Source organism: Sapajus apella, unplaced genomic scaffold (genome assembly GCF_009761245.1).
Source record: "Sapajus apella isolate SASKATOON/1434 unplaced genomic scaffold, GSC_monkey_1.0 scaffold23, whole genome shotgun sequence".
NCBI classification, from domain to species: Eukaryota; Metazoa; Chordata; class Mammalia; order Primates; family Cebidae; genus Sapajus; species Sapajus apella.
Genome location: NW_022436963.1, coordinates 4176357 through 4199249, shown reverse-complemented (window position 1 = coordinate 4199249; position 22893 = coordinate 4176357). Strand labels below are relative to the sequence as shown.

At 40.3% G+C, this 22893-nt stretch overlaps 1 protein-coding gene across 33 annotated transcripts in view; it reads left to right on the top strand.

The window, feature by feature from the left end:
• PBRM1 (polybromo 1) overlaps window positions 1–22893 on the top strand; it is a 149618-nt gene that overhangs the window by 8327 nt on the left and 118398 nt on the right. For all 33 annotated transcript variants that reach the window (XM_032290133.1, XM_032290135.1, XM_032290114.1 and 30 more), the window contains 2 exons: window positions 10860–11007; window positions 19518–19661. In XM_032290133.1, coding sequence (XP_032146024.1) covers window positions 10860–11007; window positions 19518–19661 — 292 coding nt within the window. The remainder of the gene's footprint in view (window positions 1–10859; window positions 11008–19517; window positions 19662–22893) is intronic.

Below are 22893 nucleotides of genomic sequence, written 5' to 3'. Positions count from 1 at the left end.
GCACTTTGGGAGGCCTAGGTGGGCAGAGCACCTGAGGCCAGGAATTCATGAGCAGCCTGGCCAACATGTGAATAATGCTACAATGAGCATAGGTGTGCAGATACATCTTTCAGATCCTGCTTTCAATTCTTGTGGATATATACTCTAAAGTGAGATTGCTAGATAATATGGTAGTTGCATTTGTAGTTTTTTTTTTTTTTTTTTTTTGAGATAGAGTCTCACTCTGTTGCCCAGGCTGGAGTGCAGTGGCATGATCCTGGCTCACTGCAACCTCTGCCTCCCAGGTTCAAGCAGTTCTCATGTTCCAGCCTCCACAGTAGCTGGGATTACAGACACATGCCACCATGCCTGGCTAAGTTTTGTATTTTTAGTGGAGACAGGGTTTTGCCATGTTGGCCATGCTAGTCTTGAACTCTTGACCTCAGGTGATCTGCCCACCTCAGCTTCCCAAAGTGCTGGGGATTACAGGTGTGAATCACCGCTGTAGGCCTATTTGTAATTTTTTTGAGGAACTGCCATATTGTGTTGAATAGCAACTGTACCATTTTATATTCCCACTAACAGTGCACAAAGGTTCTACTTTCTCCACATTTTTTTTTAATACTAGTCATCTTAATAGGAGTTGGTGGATCATTGGTTTTGATTTGCATTTTCCTAATGATTAGTGATACTGAGCATTTTTTCATGCACTTATGAGCCGTTTGCACATCTTTTTTTTTTTTTTTTTTTGAGACAGAGTCTTACTCTGTTGCCCAGACTGGAGTGCAGTGGTGTGATCTCGGCTCACTGCAACCTCTGCCTCCCAGGTTCAAGTGATTCTCCTGCCTCAGCCTCCCAAGTATCTGGGACTACATGCACATGCTACCACACCTGGCTAATTTTTTGTATTTTCAGTAGAGGTGGGGTTTCACTGTGTTGGTCAGGCTGATCTCGAATGCCTGACCTCATGATCCACCTGCCTCGGTTCTCAAAGTGCTGGGATTACAAGTGTGAGCCACCATGCCCAGCCTAATTTTTTATTTTTAGTAGAGACGGGGTTTCGCCATGTTGGCCAGGCTGGTCTCGAACTGCTGACCTCAGGTGATCTGCCTGCCTTGGCCTCCCAAAGTGCTCAGATTACAGGCGTGAACCACTGTACCTGGCATCATTTGCACATCTTCTTTGGAAAAATGTCCATTCACATCTTTTGCCCATTTTTGAATTGGGGTGTTAGTTTTCCTTTGTTGAGTTTCAGGAGTTCTCTGTACATTCTGGTTATTTCTTATCGATACAGGATTTGTAAATATTTTCTGTCATTCTGTAGGTTGCTTTTTCATTCTGTATGGTGTCCTTAGATCCACAAAAGATTTTAATTTTCATGAAGTTTACTTTGTCTTTTTCTTTTGTTGCCTGTGCCTTTGGTGTCATATCTAAGAAATTAGTGCCAAATCCAGTATCATGAAGCTTTCCCCTATGTTTTTGTATTAGTTAGGGTTACCTTAGAGGAACAGAACTAGGCTGCAAATTTTCCAAACTTTTATGCTCTGCTTCCCTTATAAAACTGAATGCTTTTAACAGTACGCAAGTCACTTCTTGAATGCTTTGCTGCTTAGAAATATCTTCTTCCAGATGCCCTAAATCATCTTTCTCGAGCTCAAAGTTCCACAGATGTCTAGGGCAGGGGCAAAATGCCCCCAGTCTCTTTGCTAAAACATAACAAGAATCACCTCTACTCCAGTTCCCAACAACTTCCTCATCTACATCTGAGACCACCTCAGCCTGGACCTTATTGTCCATATTGCTGTCAGGCTTTTGGTCAAAGCCAGTCAAGTCTCTAGGAGGTTCCAAATGGTCCCACATTTTCCTGTCTTTTTCTGAGCCCTCCAAACTGTTTCATCCTCTGTGATCCAGTTCCAAAGTCGCTTCCACATTTTCAAGTATCTTTTCAGCAGCACCCCACTCTACTGGTACCAATTTACTGTATTAGTTTGTTTTCATGCTGCTAATAAAGACATACCTGAAATGGGGAAGATAAAGAGGTTTAATTGAGGTTCCATATGCCTGGGGAAGCCTCAGAATCATGGTGGGAGGCAAAAGGCACTTCTTACAACAGTGGCAAGAAAAAAATGAGCAAGAAGCAAAAGTGGAAACCTCTGGTAAACCCATCAGATCTTGTGAGACTTAATCACTATCACATGAATAGCAAGGGAAAGACCAGCTCCCATGATTCAGTTACCTCCTCCTGGGTCTCTCCCACAACATGTGGGAATTCTGGGAGATAGAATTCAAATCGAGATTTGGATGGGGACACAACCAGACAATATCAGTTTTCCTCTAAGAGTTTTATAGCTTTAGCTCTTATATTTAGGCCTTTGATCCATTTTGAATTAATTTTTATATGTAGTGTTTAGGTAAGGATACAGCCTTATTCTTTATATATGTATATCCAGTTTTCCCAGCATCGTTTGTTGAAAACACTGGGCTTTGCTCATTGAATGGTTTTGGCACCTTTGTCAAAATTCATTTGAACATGTATGTGAGGGTTATTTCTAGGCTCCATTGTATTCCATTGGTCTCTCTGTTTATACTAGTAGCACACTATTTTGATTACTGCAAACAACATATTCAGTGACAGAAGATTTAAAGCTTTTCCTCTAAGATCACAAACAAAACAGTGATGCCCACTTTCACCACTTCTATTCAACACCATGTTCACTGTGGAATAAATCCCACTTGGTTATGGTATATAATTCTTTTAATATGCTGCTGAATTCAGTTTGCCAATATTTTATTGAGAAATTTTGCATCAGTGTTCAGAAGGTGTTGCTATTCACTTGACAAAATATTATGGAAAATATTTAGGGAAATTTGCGGATTATAGCCTCAAACCTTTTGGAAGGCCTAAAGGTTTTACTGGGGCAGGCCAAGGGCCAGTCCACTAAGTTAGGGAGAGAGAAAAATAATCAAAGGCCTTCCCAGTTAAGTCTGTTTACCCCACACCCATTTGTCTCCACTCTGTTTACTCATGTTAATTTTGTGCTTTGTTGGGGTGGGAGGGGAGGATCAAAGGGAAATTACCTGTTAATAGCATTTACTCTGGGCCTGAGAATCTAAAGCTTTTACCAGTCGTATAACCACTCTTTTAACTATGTTAATTATCCACAAGTGTGTTAACTTAGAACCTCTTTTGTAATGTCTAGGGAATAAATATGTAGCTAAACAGGAAACTAGGTCAATTGGTTGCATTTCGCCCTCTAAAAGCAGCCAATGGCCATCCCTAGTCCACTTAAAACACTGTAACGGTGTAAGAGTGCATTCATTCATTGGTTAAGTCAGAGTCTGCAGGTCAAACTTCCGCAAAGGTAACCCACATCTCAATAAGGGATACTGATCTGTGGTTTTGTTGTTGTGTGTTTGTCTGCCTTTGGTATTGGGGTAATGCTAGCTTCATAGAATAAGTTAGGACGTGATCTCTATTCTTCAATTTTTTGGAAACGTTTCCTAAGGATTGGTAGTGCTTCTTGAAATGTCTAGTATAATTCATCAGTGAAGCTATCAGTCTAGGGCTTTTCTTTGTGAGAGATTTTTTTTTTTTTTTTTTTTTTTACCGATTCAGTTTCCTTACTAGTTATAGGTTTACTCAGGCTTTGTTTTTTTGTTTTTTTGTTTTTTTTTTCTCCTGAGACAGTCTTGCTCTGTTGCGCAGGCTGGAGTGCAGTGGCATGATCTCAGCTCACTGCAACCTCCATCTCCTGGGTTCAAGCAATTCTCCTGCCTCAGCCTCCCAAGTAGCTGGGATTATAGGCGCCCACCACCATGCCCAGCTAATTTTTCTACTTTTAATAGAGATGGAGTTTCACCATCTTGACCAGGCTGGTCTTGAATTCCTGACTTCGTGATCCACCTTCCTCGCCCTCCCAAAGTACTGTGATTATATGTTAGGGTTAAGGTTAGGGTTAGGGTTAGGTGTGAGCTACTGCACCCAGCCCAGGCTTTGTATTTCTTCAGTATGTTGTGTGTTTCTGGGAAATTAACCATTTCTTCTAATTTATCTAATTTGTTGGCATACATATTTTCCTAGAGCGCTCTCATAATCCTTTTTATTTCTGTGGCATTGGTTGTAATGTCTCCTCTTTATGATTTTAGTTATTTGCATCTCTCTTCTCCTTTCCTTCTTCCCTCCCTCTCTCCTCTTTCTTTTTTTGAGACAGGATTTTGCTTTAGCACCCAGGCTGGAGTGCACTGGCAATCACAGCTCAATGCAGCCTCAACCTCCCGGACTCAAGCAGTCCTGTCACCTGCATGCCACATACCTGGCCCATATATATATATATATATATATATATAAAACACATAAAAAATATGTTGCATGTATATTTTTTATTTATACATGTGAAAATATGTATGTTGGATCCTTACATAACACTATGTACATATATTTTTTTAATGTATATAATGGTAGGTAAGGAGGGGGGTGTGTGTGTGTGTCTGTGTGTGTGTATGTATGTATTATTATTATTTTTTTTGTAGAGACAGGGTCTCCCTAAGTTGTCCAGGCTGGTCTCAAACTCCTGGGCTCAAGTGATCTACCTACCTTGGCCTCCCAAAGTGCTAGGATTATAGGGTGAGCCACCACACACAGCCTCTTTTTCTTTCTTAATCTAGCTAAGGTTTTACCAATTTTGTTGATCTTTAATTTTTAAAATTATTTTTCTGTTCTCTAATTTCACTTATCTGCATTCTGTCTATTTATTTATTTATTTATTTATTTGACACAGTGTCTCGCTCTGTTGCCCAGGCTGGATGGAGTGCAGTGGTGCAATCACAACTTATTGCAACCTTGACCTTCTAGGTTCAAGTGATTCTAATGCTTCAGCTTCCAGGTAGCTGAGATTACAGGCATGGACCAGCATGCCTAGTTTTCGTGTTTTAGTAGAGATAGGGTTTCACTTGGTTGCCCAGGCTGGTCTCAAACTCTTGGCCTCAAGTGATCTGTCCTCCTTAGCTTCCCAAAGTGCTGGGATAATAGGCATGAGCCACCTGGGCCTCCATTCTGTTTATTATCTACTGCTAGCTTTGAGTTTAGTTTGTTCTTTCTCTAATTTGTTGAGAGTGCTTTTTTTTTTTTTTTTTTCTTTTTTGAGACAGAGTCCCACTCTGTTGCCTAGGCTGGAGTGCAGTGACACAATCTCAGCTCACTGCAACCTCACTCCTGGATTCAAGTGATTCTCCTGCCTCAGCCTCCTGAGTAGCTTGGATTACAGACACACACCACCATGCCCAGCTAATTTTTTTTGTTCTTTTGGTAGAGAGGGGTTTTGCCATGTAGGCTGGGCTGATCTTGAACTCCTGACCTCAGGTAATCCACCTGCCTTGGCCTCTCAAAGTGCTGGGATTACAGACATGACCGACCGTGCCTGGCCGACAGTGAAGCATATTTTTTAAATTATTTAATTTTTTAGTTTCATTTTGTTTTTTAACACTTGGTTCACATAGGTGGCATAAAATTTTTTTTTTTATTTATTTATTTTTTTTGAGACAGAGTTTCGCTCTTGTTACCCAGGCTGGAGTGCAATGGCGCGATCTCGGCTCACCGCAACCTCCGCCTCCCAGGTTCAGGCAATTCTCCTGCCCCAGCCTCCTGAGTCGCTGGGATTACAGGCACGCGCCACCATGCCCAGCTAATTTTTTGTATTTTTAGTAGAGACAGGGTTTCACCATGTTGACCAGGATGGTCTTGATCTCTTGACCTCGTGATCCACCCGCCTCGGCCTCCCATAGTGCTGGGATTACAGGCTTGAGCCACGGCGCCCGGCCAAAAATTAATAGTTCTTATGGCTGTGAACCATGGCTCACCCTTGTAATCACAGCATTTTGGGAGGCTGAGGCTGGCGAATCACTTGAGGTCAGGAGTTAGAGACCAGCCTGGCCAACATGGGGAATCCTCGTCTTTACTAAAAATACAAAAATTAGCTGGGTATGGTGACAGGCGCCTGTAATCCCAGCTACTTGGGAGGCTAAGGCAGGACAATCGCTTGAGCCCGGGAGGCAGAGGTTGCAGTGAGCTGAGATCACACCATTGCGCTCCATCCTAGCCAACAAGAGTAAAATTCCATCTCAAGAAAAATAAATAAATAAAAATTAATAGCTTTTAAGACAATATTGAAGTTTTCATAGTGATAGTTAAAAGGGATCCGTTTTTCAAGTTACACTGAGGGGCATCTTGCACATGCCTTTCATACCTTGCACCATTAACTGGAACATCCTTCCTCTCTTGCTGTCAAAATGTAATCACTATTTTGTTCAAAACTCTGGCCGTTGGCTGGGTGCAGTGACTCACGCCTGTAATCCCAGCACTTTGGGAGGCCAAGGCAGACGAATCACCTGAGGTCAGGAGTTCGAGACCAGCCTGACTACGTGGAGAAACTCCATCTCTATTAAAAATACAAAATTAGCTGGGTATGGTGGCTGTGCACCTGCAATCCCAGCTACTCGGAAGGCTGAGATAGGAGAATCATTTGAACCCGAGAGGCAGAAGTTGTAGTGAGCCAAGATTGCGCCATTGCACTCCAGCCTCTACAACAAGAGTGAAACCGTCTCAGAAAAAAAAAAAAGAACTCTGGCAATTGAAGTTATTTGTTCTGAAAACATGCATGAATGTGTTAGGCAGAAAACTGGTCCCCAAATACTTCCACATTCTAATCTCTGGAACCTGTGAATATGTTGTGTTACGTGGCAGAGGGGAATTAAGTTTGCTAATCAGCTGATCTTGAATTGGAGAGGTTATCCTGGATTATCCATGTGGGTCCTTAAATGGGGAAGAGGGAGACAAATTCAGTCAGAGAGAGATTTGAAGATGTATACTGCTGGCTTTGAAGATAGAGGAAGGAGACTACAAGCCAAGGAACGCAGGTGAGCTCTAGAAGCTGGAAAAGGCAAGGAAACCTTTTTAACTAGATTCTCTCTACTAGAACCTCCAGAAGGCATGCAGCCCTGCTAATACCTTGATTTTAGACCAGTGAGACCTGTTTTGGACTTCCGACCTCTAGAATGAATATAATAAATGTGTTTTGTTTTAAGCCCCTAAGTTTGTAGTAATTTGTTACAGCAGCTCTTGAATGCTAATACAGTGAGTTAACTAAAGATTTAGATTCATTCATGATTGTTGATAGTACAGTGGGTAGCTACCAAGCTCTAAGTTGAACTGAAGGCAAATTTCTCACCTCAACGAGCAGAGCCACTGAGAGTGCAGTGTCACCATCCTGAATTAGTAAAGCCCTATAAATTAGCCATGGTCGAAAAGAAAGTTGTTTTTAAAATGAGGTATCTGTCTCCCTATTTGAGTTGGTTTATCAGTAATAATCTTCTCAAAGTTGTTATTTAATTAGCATAAAGTAGTAAGAGCATGTATTTATTGTCTGCCACATTCTAGACACAATAACCAAGCATTTTTTAGATTATATCTTATTTAAAATTCTGAGCTATCACAGTTTATTGGTGAGAACTTGCACAAGTTCTTGTAACTACTAAGATAGCTGGTGTTTAGACTAAAGTTGTTCTGACTCCAAAGCCTGTGCTCTTAACCGTTGTGTGGTATAGAGTAACAGCATCATACTGAAGTATACAAAACCTTTTACAGAAGATACCATGCTTTTGCTGCCACCTTTTCACTGGCAGGTTAGTGCTGAGTAGCAGAGGATACATACACACCTTGCATGCTGGACTACTTTCATGTAACAATCTCAAAGATAATGGTGCCTTTCTCTGACACTCCTATGTGGAGTGTATATTTTTTCTCAAGTATTTATAAGAAGTAGTAGTGCTCAGAGCTACACAAATTTGTGAATTCTTTTTTGATACTTCATTTTAGTTACTGTATTTGGCTACTTTGTAATAGAGCAACGAAATCAACAATGGCTGAACCAAAAGAGAAATTTCTTTCTCTTGTGTAAAAGTCCTGACCTGTGAAGTTGTCAAGGTCTAAGTATTAGCTAACTCCATTCTACTATCTTTGTGGTGTCACTCTTGTCTGCCTGGTCTGAGATGCCTCACTACCACAACTACCTTCCAGCCAGTATGGAAAAAGAAGGAGTGTTAAGGACATGACTTGGATATGACATACGTCAGCTCTTGTGTTGGCTAGCTTCAGTTACGCTGGAGAATATGGTCTTTAAGGGTTTTTGTTTTTGTTGTTGTTGTTTTTTCCTTGGAGATGAGGCTTCACCATGTCACACAGGCTGGAATGCAGGCTGCTCACAGGCACCATCATTGCACACTACAGCCTTGACCTCCTGGACTCAAGCAGTCCTCCCTCAGACTCCCAAGTAGCTGGGACTACGGGCATGCAACACTATGCTGGCTGGGAATATGGTCTTTTTTTTTCTTTCTTTCTTTTTTTTTTTTTTTTTTGAGAGACAGAGTCTTGCTCTGTTGCCCAGGCTGGAGTGCAATGGTACAGTCTTGGCTCACTACAACTTCTGCCTTCTGGGTTCAAGCAATTCTTCTGCCTCGAGTAGCTGGGACTACAGGCACGTGCCACCACACCCAGCTAATTTTTGTATTTTTAGTAGATACAGGATTTCACCGTGTTTGCCAGGGTGGTCTCAATCTTTTGACTTCATGATTCGTCTGCGTTGGCGTCCCAAAGTGCTGGGATTACGGGTGTGAGCCACTCTGCTCAGCCGAGAATATGGTCTGTAGTAGCCGTGCAGCATCTTAGAATGCCATCATCCTGGGAAGAAAGGAGAATGGGGTAGGGAGTAGCCAGCAGGCCTTCTGCACACCAGGGCTAGTGTTTCTCACTATTCTGATGAAAACTTGACGTTTTGGCTGTTTTGCAGCCATATGCCAGACTGCCCTCACCTGTTGTTGAAAGAGAAAAGTTGTTTTGAAAGAACATACAGTATAATCCTGTTTATGTTAAATTTGGCTTGTGTGTACATGTGCCTAGAGATAAGTCTGGAAGAATGTCTACGAAAATACGAATAGTGCTATTCTGGATTATAAAGATGATTTTTACTTTTAATGGTTTTCTATATGTTTGATTTCAGTGAAAAAATTAGTAAAACTCTTTCATTTTAAAATGAGAGGACCCTGTTTTGACCATATGATATAGAGTGAGTGGTTGGGATCCTGATATTTCTTTTGTATTTGTGGTAATTTTAAAAATGTGAGTAATCTAGTAGCAGTGATTCTGGGGGATAGTGTTCTTTCTAGGCACATGTCCTCATTGAGTTCTCAGATGTCTATAGATAATCCCCTAATCTTGAGAGACTGCTGAGGTCCTGCATCAGCAAGGAGAGTAGGCCCACATGCAGAGGATCATTTTGGATATTAAGTTATCAAAGCCCTAATGTTTGCTGTGAGAAAGTCCCCTGCGGCCGGGCACAGTGGCTCATGCCTGTAATCCTAGCACTTGGGGAGGCTGAGGCAGGCTGATAGCTGTACTTGGCTCAGGAGTTCGAGAGCAGTCTGGGCAACATGGTGAAACCCTGTCTCAAAAAAAAAAAACCAAAACCAAGAAAGTCCCTTGATACCACTGACAACATCAGTATTCTTTCTGCTTTTTCTCTGATTTCTCAAGATTCTCTCTGAATTTTTTTTGGTTGAAAAAAGTTCGCATATAAGTGGACCTGCACAGTTCAGTGGTCAACGGTACTGTATTAACATTTATTTCCTGATTTTGATGGTTGAGTTGTGGTCCTTGTTTGTAGGAAACAAACATTAAATGATCAAGAATGATGGGGCATCATGTCAGAGCTTATTCAGATGGTTCAGAAAAAAAGTACTATTTTTACAACTTTTATGTCGGAATGAAAAGTAAAAAATAACTTAAGTATGTATAATAAAAGAATGACTATAACCTGTCAGCTAAGGTGCCAAGAGAGATTTAAGCCTTAATCACCATGATATTATTTGTAACAACTTATCCCTTACACATCTAGAATGGGGCTGAATACTTACCCCTGTGGGAGAATTGAGAAAATAGTCACTCACATCGATTTTTAGAAGGCTTACTTATCTCCTGTAACTTCATTTGAAAAAAGCCAGAAAAAATAATAAATATCCATGAACCCTAAACCCAAGAAGTTATTTTGGGAACTTAAGAAATTGTCATTAAAATTACTTAAGAAATTTAAGAAAAAATTATTTTAAGAAATTGTGTCATTATAATTACCTTCAAAGTTTCTTGTGTGTTCCTTACTACTCCTTCCTGCAAGGTATAACTGTGAAGCTAAATTTTGTGTTTCTTAGTCCCATGCTTTTTTTTTTTTCCCAAGAGTTTGGTTGTATTTAGATGTCTCTTAAATCTGTTCATCTTTGGCAGGCTACTTAAGCCAAGGGATCATCTTCCTCCTTTGTAATTATAGTAATTGCTATTAAAGCAGCATTTGTAATAGGCATTTGATAGAACTTGATAGAAAAAAATGTATGTGGTCCCTCACTTACTGAAGAAAGAATCCATTTTGTAAGTTTATAAAGAGAGTTGAAATGTGTCTCTATTTTCACACTTTTGAGCACTATGAAAGTTGAGTCATCTTCATTTATAAAAGATACCGTCAACATAGGTTTAGCATTGGTGCTATAAACATTAAATATTTAACACCTAAAAGACCATCACAGATGTTAATTTAGGTTTTTATGTCATTAACATATGTTTTGAAAAGGGAATGCATATGCATCTTGCTTTTGTTACTCTCTCTTAGTTCCAATAATGTGAGTTTGTTGGCAGATTTTTTTTTAAAGTAAGCTCCAAAATCCATGAAAGATTCTAATATGCTCTGTCACTTGGAATGTTGAACATTATCGTAATAGCTTTGAAAGACAACTTCTTGTAAGCTTCAGATTAATATCTCTTTAAAAAATCTAAATTGTAACAGAAATCAACCAGACTATTACGAAGTGGTTTCTCAGCCCATTGATTTGATGAAAATCCAGCAGAAACTAAAAATGGAAGAGTATGATGATGTTAATTTGCTGACTGCTGACTTCCAGCTCCTTTTTAACAATGCAAAGGCCTATTATAAGGTAAGAAATTATGAAATTTGAAAGATCCCAATTTGATTATTGTCTGGCTTTCTAACACTTATAAATCTGGCAGGTGAGTAGTGGTTTCTTTTTGTGTCTTGAGTTCACATTTGTCTTATTTGTAAAGAGACTGAACATTCAAATGATTTTTATTTCTTATATATTTACGTATTTTAATTTATTACTTTTTGAGACAGGCTCTTGCTCTGTTACAGGGGCTGGAGTACGGTGGTGAGATCTCGGCTCACAGCAACCTCCACCTTCCAGGTTCAAGCAATCCTCCCACCTCAGCTTCCTGAGTAGCTGGCACTACTTGAGGTGTGTGCCACCATGCCCAGCTAATTTTTGTATGTTTTGTAGTGATGGGGGTTTCACCATGTTGCCTAGGCTGGTACTCCTGGGCTCAAGTGATCTACCTGCCTTGGCTTCCTGAGTTGCTGGGTTCACGGGCATGAGCCACTGTGCCTAGCCCATATTCATATGATTATAAACCATTCTTATTTCTCCTCCGTCTGCTGAAATCTTTTGCCCATTTTTCTCTTGGTTTGTTAGACACTTTTATATTTCTGGAATTTTTCTTTTCTTAAGAGACAGAGTCTCACTATCCCAGGCTGTTCTCAAACTCCTGGCCTCAAGTAATCCTCCTGCCTTAGCCTGTGTAGCTGGTACTACAATTATGAGCCACCACTCCTGGCTTTAGAAATTTTTTTTTTTTTTTTTTTTTGAGACAAAGTCCCACTCTCTTCTCCAGGCTGGAGCACAGTGACACAATCTTGGAAACTCTGCTTCCTGAGTTCAGGCGATTCTCCTGCCTCAGCCTCCCGAGTAGCTGGGATTACAGGTGCCTGCTACCACACCTAGCTGATTTTTTGTATTTTTAGTAGAAACGGGGTTTTATTGTGTTGGCCAGGCTGGTCTCCAACTGCTGACCTCAAGTGACCCACCCACCTTGGCTTCCCAAAGTGCTCAGATGACAAGTGTGAGCCACAGTGCCCAGCCATAGAAATTTTTAAATTATTGTAGATACTAATCCTTTTTTGATTATATGTGTTTTTATTTTTTGTTTTTTGATTTTATATGTTTCAGATATCTTGTATCTTTTCACCCTTCATGGTGTTTTTTGATGAACAGAAATGTATTTATTTATTTATTTATTTATTTAAAGATGGGGTTTCACCATGCATGGTGTTTTTTGATGAACAGAAATGTATGTATGTATGTATGTATTTAAAAAGATGGGGTTTCACCATGTTGGCCAGGATGGTCTCTATCTCTTGACCTCGTGAGCCACTCACCTCGGCCTCCCAAAGTGCTGGGATTACAGGCATGAGCCACTGTGCTCAGCCGTGTTTTCTTTTAATATAATCAAATTTATCAATCTTTAAGTTTGGTTTCTTCGTATCTTGTTTCAGAGATTCCTCTTGCCCAAAGATTATATTCTTTCTTCTCTTGTATACTCTTCTTAAAGTTTTATACTTTTGTCTTACATATAAGCCTTTAATGCAGCTGGGATTGATTTTTGTCTTTTATAAGACAGGACTCTGTTTTTTTCCCACAGGTATAGCCAACACTGTTCTCTCTGCATTTGTTCACAGTCACTGTTGTCATCATTTCCATGCATTCATGGATCTGTTTCTGTCATTTTATTCTGTTCCAAAGACCAGTTTATCTGTTACTAGGCCATTCTATTTCTATCTTAATTACTTTGGCTTTATAATTCTTTTTTTTTTTTTTTTTTTTTTTTGCCAGAGTCTCACTCTGTCATCAGGCTGAAATGCAGTGGTACGATCTCCACTCACTGCAACCTCCGCCTCTTGGGTTCAAGTGATTCCCCTGCCTCAGCCTCCTGAGTAGCCGGGACTACAGGCATGTGCCACCACACCAAGCTCATTTTTTGTGTGTGTATTTTAGTAGAGACAGGGTTTCACCATGTTGGCCAGGATGGTCTTGATCTCCTGACTTCGGTCTCCCAAAATGTTGGGATTACAGGCGTGAGCCACGGTGCCTGGCCTAATTCCAACAATCTCCTTTGTTGCCCAGGCTGGACTGCAGTGGTATGATCTTGGCTCACTACAGCTCCCATCTCCTAGGCTCAAACAATCCTCCTACCTTAGCCTCCCAGTTAGCGTGCAAACATCACAGCTGGCTGACTTTTTGTATTTTTGGTAGAGATGGGATTTTGCCATGTTGCCTTTGCTGGTCTTGAACTTCCTGGGCTCAAGCAATACACCTGTCTCAGCCTCCCAAAGTGCTGGGATTACGGGCATGAGCCACAATGCCCATCTTGCTTTCTAATTCTTTATCAAGTAAGAAAGTAGGTTAACTATACTTGACCTTTTGCCATTTCTTACACATTTTACATTAGTGTGTTAAGTCAACAAGCACACAAAAAATTTTTTTTGAATTTTTATTGTGATTGTATCGACTATAGGTCATATTAGTGAAAACTGGCATAATGTTGACTGTTTCAGTCTGTGAATTTGGTATGTCTTCATTTATTTACATCTTTTTAAAAGTGTCTTAGTAAAGCTTTAAATGTTTCTTCATAAAGATTCTACAAATATGTTGTTAAGTTGTTATTCTTGAAATTGTAAATGTTTTTGTTTTGTTTTGAGATGGAGTCTTGCTGTCGCCAGGCTAGAGTGCAGAGGCTTGATCTCGGTTCACTGCAACCTCCAATTCCCTGGTTCCAGCGATTCTCCTGCCTCAGCCTCCCAAGTAGCTGGGATTACAGGCATGCGCCACCATGCTCAGATAATTTTTCTATTTTTAGTAGAGACAGGGTTTCACCATGTTGGCCAGGATGGTCTTGATCTCCTGACCTCATGACCCACCTGCCTCAGCCTCCCGAAGTGCTTGGATTACAGGCGTGAAGCACTGCACCTGGCCTGTTTTTGTTTTTGTTCTTTTGAGACGAGTCTTACTCTGTCACCCAAGCTGGAGTGCAGTGACATAATCTTGGCTCACTGCAACCTCCATCTCCTGGGTTCAAGCAATTCTGCCTTGGCTTCCTGAGTAGCTGGGACTATAGGTGCACACCACCATGCCTGGTTAATTTTTTATATTTTAGTATAGAGATGGGGTTTCACTGTGTGGCCCAGGCTGGTCTTGAACTCCTAAGCTCAGGTAATCCACCTGCCTCGGCCTCCCAAAATGCTGGGATTACAGACATGAGGCACCACACACAGCATATATTTGTATTTTAAAATTGAGATAATTTATATATCATCTTAAAATGTAGAATTAAGGGGTTTTTAGTTATTTAAAAATTTTGCAACTGTCACTACTATATAACTCTAGAATATAAAAGAAAACCATGCCCATTAGCAGGCACTTCCCTTTCCCCCTGACAGTCTTTGGCAACCACTAATTTACTTTCCTACTGTATGGATTTGCTTGTTCAGGCATTGCATATAAATAGAGTCATACAGCGTATGGCCTTTTGTGATGGGCTTTTTTCAGTGAATATAAGGCCTTCAGGCATCATCCATGTTGCAACTGTGTATCAGTACTTCGTTCTATTTTATGGCTGATTCATATTCCATTGTATGAATATACCACATTTTGTTTATCCATTCCCTAGTTGATGGAAATTTGGTTTCTGCTTTTTGCTATTATGAGTTATGCTGCTATGAATTATGTGAACATAACCAGAGTACTATTTATATAGCACAATGCTTTGCTTGTGTTCATTGGATCACATGCTCTGCTATTTAATTATGTTGCTACAATCATTTTTTTTTTTAATCGTGGAAATCTTATGAACAACCTTTTTTTTTCCTTTTTTTTTTGGAGACAGAGTCTCACTCTGTCACCCAAGCTGGAATGCAGTGGCACGATCTCGGCTCACTGCAACCTCCACCACCCGGGTTCAAGTGATTCTCCTGCCTCAACCTCTGGAGTAGCTGGAACTACAGGTGTGTGCTTCCACACTTGGCTAATTTTTGTATTTTTAGTAGAAATCGGGTTTTACCCTGTTGGCCAGGTTGATCTTGATCTTGAACTCCTGACCTCAGGTGATCCACCTGCCCTGGCCTCCCAAAAGGTGAGATTACAGGTGTGAGCCACTATGCCTGGCCCTTTCAAAATCTTTTATTTATTTGTTTATTTATTTGTTTTTTAAGACAGGATTTCACCATATTGGTCAGGCTGGTCTTGAACTCCCGACCTCTGGTGATCCACCCGCCTTGGCCTCCAAAGTGCTTGGATTACAGGCGTGAGCCACCACGCCCAGCCAAATCTTTAATATCCTTACTGATTTGCCTGCATGAAACTATCCACTTACTGAATTCAGTATTTTAAAATCTCTTATTATGGATGTGTCTCTTTCTCCTTATAATTCTGTTAATATCTGCTTATATGTTTTGAAATTATGCAAATAGGAAAATAGAAGTTTAGAATTACTGCCCTAGTAAATTGAACTTTTTGGTATTATGTAATAGCGCTTTTTATTACTAGTAAAGTATTTTCTTTGGTCTATTTTGTCTGACATTAATGTAGTTACACTAGTTTGTTTTGGTGTTCACCTAGTTTGTTTTTTTCATTTTTATACTTTTAATACATTCATATTCTTTCAGTGCTTAGGTATGTCTTGTAAACAACATATATGTGAACTTCTGTTACTCCAGTGTATAATCTTTATCTTCTAACTAGGGCATTTCAACTCTTTACAGTTTTAGTAATTATCATTATGTTTGGATATATTTCTGAAATCTAAATTTCTACTTTCTATTCATCTCATCTTTTTATTTATTTTATTTTATTTTATTATTTTTTTTTTTTGAGACAGAGTTTCGCTCTTGTTACCCAGGCTGGAGTGCAACGGCGCGATCTTGGCTCACCGCAACCTCCACCTCCTGGGTTCAGGCAATTCTCCTGCCTCAGCCTCCTGAGTAGCTGGGACTACAGGCATGTGCCACCATGCCCAGCTAATTTTTTTGTAGTTTTAGTAGAGACAGGGTTTCACTATGTTGACCAGGATGGTCTCGATCTCTTGACCTCGTGATCCACCCGCCTCGGCCTCCCAAAGTGCTGGGATTACAGGCTTGAGCCACTGCACCCGGCCTTATTTATTTTATTTTATATATTTTTTTGAGATGGAGTCTTACTCAGCTGCCCAGGCTGGAGTTCAGTGGCGTGATCTTAGCTCACTGCAACCACCGTCTCCCGGGTTCAAGCAATTCACCCCCTCAGCCTCCCAAGTAGCTGGGATGACAGGCACCCGCCATCATGCTGGCTAATTTTTGTATTTTAGTAGAGATGGGGCTTCACCATATTGGCCAGACTGGTCTTAAACTCCTGACCTCAGGTGATCCACCCACCTCAACCTCCCAAAGTGCTAGGATTATAGGCATTAGCCACCGCGCCTGGCCTTAAATCCTTTTAAGAGATGAAGTCTCACTAAGTTGCCCAGGGTGGCCTCAAACTCCTGGACTCAAGCAATCTTCCCACCTCAGCCTCCAGGTCGCTAGGACTGTAGGTGCCCACTACCTTGTTCAGTTTCTTTATCTTATTCTTCAATGCATTTTGTTATTTTTTTCTTTATGCCTTCTTTTGATTTTGTTTATTCAAAAATTCTTTTTTCTCTTATTACTTCTAAAATTTGGAAATTGTAACACCTATGGATAACCTTTTAGTTCTTACCCAAGAAGTTTTATTATGCATAACTAACTCATCAAAGCCAGAAGCTAATCAGGATCTTAATGCTCCAAACAGTATATAATTACTTTAGAATAATTCAACTCTGATCACTCTTTTTCTTATTTATAATGCTGGTGCTGTGTACTTTAGTTCTTTTATGGCAATTTTTGAATCTCATAGAACAGTGGTCCTCAAGCTTTTTGGCACAAGAAACCGGTTTTGTAGAAGACAATTTTCCATGGACAGCGGTGGATGTAGGGGGCAGGGTCAGAATGAAACTCTTCCTTCTCAGATCATTGGGAATTAGATTTCTTATGAGGACCTTACAACCTAGATCTCTTGCATGCACAGTTCGAAATAGAGTTCACACTCTTATGAGAATCTAATGCCACTGCTGATGTGACCGGAGGTGGAGCTCAGGTAGTAATGCTGTCTTGCCTGAGCTCACCTCCTGCTGTGCAGCCCAGTTCGTAACAGACCATGGACTGGTAGCTGTTTGTGGCCTGGGGGCTGGGGACCCATGCTGTAAAATAATTGAACCAGGCATGATGGCTCATGCCTATCGTCTCAGCGCTTTGGGAGATTGAGGCAGGAGGATTGCTTTAACCAGCCTAGGCAATGTACGAAGACCCCATCTCTATGGGGGAAAAAAAAGGTTTTAATTGGCCGAGTGTGGTGGAGTGCACCAGTAGTCCCAGTTACTTGAGAGGCTGAGGTGGAAGGATCATTTGAGCCCGAGAGTTCAAGGCTGCAGTGTGCTGTGATCATGCTACTGCACTCCAGCCTGGGCAACAGTGAGATCCTGTCTTTAAAAACATTAATAATAATAATACTATTGATTTGTGGAGTCAGTACCATTACTACTACTTTCTTTGTTCTTCATTCCTTTTTGCTATTGAGAAGTCATCAGTATAATTGTAGTTCTTTTAAAGGTTATCTGTTGTTTCTTTTCTGGCTATCTTTAGTATCTTTTTCTCTTTTGTATTCTACAGTTTCATTGTGATAAATTATTTAGATATCCTTTTATTTATAGAATTTGTGAGCAATAGTGCTTCATAAATCTTAGATTGGTGTTTCTCATTGTCTTTGGAAAGTTTTTTTTTCTTTTTCTTTTTCTTTTTCTTTTTTTTTTTTTTTTTTGAGACAGAGTCTTGCTCTGTAGCCAGGTGCCAGGCTGGAGTGCAGTGGCGGGATCTCGGCTCACTACAACCTCTGCCTCCTGGGTTCAAGCAATTCTCCTGCCTCAGCCTTTGAAGCTGGGAGTACAGGCGCACGCCACCACGCCCAGCTAATTTTTATATTTTTGGTAGAGGCAGGGTTTCACCATGTTGGCCAGGATGGTCTTGATCTCTTGATCTCGCGATCTGCCCGTCTTGGCCTCCCAAAGTGCTGGGATTACAGGCGTGAGCCTCCGTGCCTGGCCCATCTTTGGAAAGTTTTTAGCCATGTCTTAGCATTTTGCTTTTGCCCTGTTCTCTGTTCTTGTAGAAACTCTGATTAGATGTTATATTAGACTTCCCACAGGTCTCCATTTCTCTTAATTTTTCATATTTTCTGCTTTTGTGTCTATGTTGCTTTTTTAGATAATTTTTTTAGTTCTTTGTTTTCTTGGTGAAATCTCTTAAATCAGTTACATACAAAATTAGTATTTGCATTTTAATTTTATTTTTTCTATACATAGGAAGTAGCTTCTTTTTTAAAGTCTCTAGAACTTCACTCATATTTTCAAACTCATTGTTTCTTTAAACTTCTTTTTTTTTTTTTTAAGAGATAAAGTCTTGATCTGTCACCTAGGCTGGAGTGCACTAGCTATTCACAGGCACAGTTGTAGCTCACTGCAGCCTTATTGAGCTCCAGTGATCCTCCTGCCTCACCCTCCCAAGTAGCTAACAGGTGTACGCCACCATGCCCAATTTTTAAACGTTTTTAACACACCCGTTTTTTATTCTATGGCAGATTATTCTGATAATCTAATATTTGAATCCTAATGTATATATATATATTTGTTTCACTGTCATTTTTGCTAGCCTTCTCTTGTGATTCTTTGATTCTTATGTGGCTCATGACTTTTGACTATGGGCTCCTATTTCTTGGAACTTTAACTTTAGAGATCACTGAAGCATTAAATTGAAGTTGGCTTCATCCAGAGATGATTTGCTGCTTGTCCAGGGTGACTGGCCTGTCTTTGTTAAGGCTAACTTATGATGAAGAGTTCTCAGAGGAGATTCATTTCATGCCTCTCCTCTCCTCTCAGTGCCATGGTTTGAGATAGGCATGAGTTTGGATAGGTAGAGATTGAGATGGGCAGTCCTCCTTGTTCCCTGGCAGTACAGACACTGATTTGAGTTCCCACTAGCAGTGCAGCTGTGGCCTTTGGATTCCCAGCTTCTGGTAGAGCTTGACTTTTGTCTCTCCTTCTTGCTGCCCAGAGAAGCGTTGGAAACCAAAGCTTGGTTTTATCACAAATAAATGCCTTCAAAGTGAACATTTGACTTCAGTGTTCTGCGTTTTCATTTGGGTTCCTGCTTTTACTCCTTACTTCTATGAACATCTTTACTTTCTATTGGCATCCCATGGATGCATTTTTAAAGTTTTATTTTATTTTTTAAACATTGCATTCAACATTGTTTTTACTAGAAGGTTTCAGTCAAGAGTTTGTCATACTCACTGTACTTCAGGAACAGACATCTTCAAACCGCGTATTAAAGAATTTCAAAATAGAAGTATTAATCATGAGGATATTAACATTTGTAATAGAATTTTTAAAATTGTGTCTTAAAATACTAGTCTTTGCGGAAACAGTGTGCTTTAAAAGTAGCAACTGATTTCCAATATATTACTAAAATGATTTTTTTTTTGTTAACGTATAGCCAGATTCTCCTGAATATAAAGCTGCTTGCAAACTCTGGGATTTGTACCTTCGAACAAGAAATGAGTTTGTTCAGAAAGGAGAAGCAGATGATGAAGATGATGATGAAGATGGGCAAGACAATCAAGGCACAATGACTGAAGGAGTAAGTGTGCAGCTGTAACTTGTGATGGATGGGCTTTTGGAAGGCAGAGAGAACCCCTGCTTATGATTCCCTCTGGGCTGTTGTGGGCAACAGGAATTGCTGTGCAATTGTATTGGTAAATGGGAGGGTAAAAGGATATTCAGCCAGAGAGCCCCACTCCATTTTTAAGGGCTCCTAGGATATCCTGGACAATGTGTGCCATGTGTGGTGATTTTCATGAATTGTACTTATCTTAATGCATATTTCCCACTCAGTTTTAAAGAGAATCTTGATATTATCAAGGACTAGTCCAGTATTGCTACATTGAGACATCATATAAGGGAAGGCAGTGCTGTGGTTAGAAGTTGGAATGTAATCACCTTAGTGAGGAATATTTCTGTAGGTAATAATGGTTACTGTTCCTAGAACATACCAGGTGTGTTTCTGCCTCTGGAATTTTGCAGTTGTTCTTCGGCGTAGAAAATGCTTCCTTTGGCTTTTCCCATGACGGGCTCTTTTTTATTATTCTGACACCATCTAAAATGGTGTCAACTGAGACTGAACTTTCCTGACCACCCTATCTAAATTGTTTGCTCTGCCTTCCTCCTGTTCAGCCCCTACCCCACCCTGTCATCACAGGGTTGTCTTCAGTTTTTATAATGTCGCTATATATGAAATAACATACTAGTTTACGTGTTTTTCTCTCTTCCCCCAAGTAGAATGATAGCTCCTCAGAAGGTATCTTCTTGCTCATTTATTCCTGATATCTACACTATGCGTGACATGTAGGTACTGATAAATATTTACTAAATAAAGACACATGTTTGATGGCCAGGCATGGTGGCTTACACCTGTAATCCCAGCACTTTGGGAGGCCATGGCGGGAGGATCACTTGAGGTTGGGAGTTCAAGAAAGCCTGGCCAACATGATGAAACCCCATCTCTACCAAAAATATAAAAATTAGCTGGGTGTGGTTGCACACGCCTGTAATCCTAGCTACTCATAAGGCTGAGGCAGGATAATCACTTGAACCCAGGAGGTGGAGGTTACAGTAAGCCGAGATGGTGCCACTGCACTTCATTCTGGGCCACAAAGCGAGACTGTCTCAAAAAAACAAAAAACAAAGAAGACATGTTTGAAAAGAAAAAAAAGAATAGTATAAGAGATCACAAGTCTTTACTACAGCTAAATTGTAAGAAGCACAATGCAGAATATTGTCCTTTCTTCTGTAACTTATCTATGTAGGCCTTTTGCTGGAACACAGAGAAGCAGTGATGGGTAAATTTCTCAAAAATATAATTATTTCTTAGAGTCTCAAAATATAGTTCCTAGTCAGGTGCTATGGCTCACCCCTATAATCCCAGCACTTTGGGAGGCCAGGGTAGGCAGATCACCTGAGATCAGGAGTTTGAGACCGGCCTAGCCAACATGGTGAAACCCTGACTCTAGTAAAAATACAAAAATTAGTTAGACATGGTGGCGGGCACTGGTAGTCCCAACTACTCTGGAGGCTGAGGCAGGAGAATTGCTTGAACCTGGGAGGCAGAGGTTGCAGTGAGCCAAGATCATGCCACTGTACTCCAGCCTGCGTGATAGAGTGAGAGACTGTCTCAAAAAAAAAAAAAAAAAAAAAAAAACTACAACAACAAAAAAGCATGTATACACACACACACAGTTCCTATATATATATTTTATATCTATTATATATATAGTTCTTTAGCACCTTGTCAATTTCTTTAAGTAATTAAGTGATTGGAACTAAATAGAATGCTAAAAATAGGAATTCCCTGGAAATTTACTCTTTGATTATGAATACAGGAGAAGCAGCCCATGCTTTTTTGGGAAGAACACTGCTTGCAGAGGCCCCACGCTTCGTGTAGGCCTGCAGGGCTGTAGTCAAAAAATTAAAATCCCTACAATTAAGACTTGCCTATATTTCTTTTTGTAATACATAATTGATGAGAAATTGGGAAGATCTTATACATTCACATTTATACCTCCCAAGCCTCTTTCAGATTTTTTTTTTTTTTTTTTTTGGGAGAGGGTTTTTTGCTCTTTCATCCAGGCTGGAGTGCAGTGGTGCGATCACGGCTCACTGCAGCTTCTACCTCCTGGGTTCAAATGATTCTCCTGCCTCAGCTTCCCAAGTAGCTGGGATTGCAGATGCCCACTACCATGCCAGCTAATTTTTGGATTTTTAATATAGACGGGGTTTCACCATGTTGGCCGGGCTGGTCTCCAACTCCTGACCTCAGGTGATGTGCCCGCTTCCGCTTCCCAAAGTGCTGAGATTACAGGTATGAGCCACCTTACCAGACCCCAAGCCTTTTTCCAGCTCTATGATTCTCATGGAGGAAGAAGAAATTTTCAGGCTTCCGATTTTTAAATCAAGGATGATTTTCTTGGGACTGATGCAGTGACTCACGCTTGTTATCCCAACACTTTCAGAGGCTGAGACTGGAGGATCGCTTGAACCCAAGCATTTGAGACCAGCCTGGGCAATTTAGTGATATGCCCATGTCTACAAAAAGTAAAAAAAAAAAAAAAATAGCCACGCATGGTAGTACACATCTGTGGTCTCAGCTACTTGAAAAGCTGAGGTGGAAGGATTGCTTGAGCCCAGGAGTTTGAGGCTGCAATGAGCCATGGTCACGCCACTTGACTCCAACCTGGACGACAGAGTGGGGGAAAAAAAGTGTTGAACTTTAAAATTGAGACTATACTAAATAAAAAGACCTTCTGTTGGATTGGGACAAAATGCCAGTGCTCTGATGATTTAAACCAGAAATAACCATTACTATTTATTTTATATGCACAAATAATGATTTGGACTAGAAGCATCATTTAATCCTTGACTGAGACATCCCATTGCTTATTCTAGAAACTTGCTTCAAACTTGGACCCTCCCTGGTCAAGTACTCCTTGAGGCATATACTTTGTTGAAATAGTGTCTAAGCTAGGTATAAACCAGTCAATCTGAAGAGCAGAAATGGTGCACATTGATTTACTTAATCGCTATTTCGTGTTGACTTAATTTGAATTATTGTTAGACCTGGTAGAGCACCCCGTGGTTAAAAGTATGTAAGTAATCATTGTCCTATAAGAATATGAAGACTTCAATAGATGTGAACAGCAGATATAGAAATGACCAACTATTATGGGACACGTTTTCTCCTGCTGAGTTGCTCATTTCACATTTGTGGCACTTAAACTTTGCCATTACAATATTTACTGTAGAAAAAGTTTCAGTAA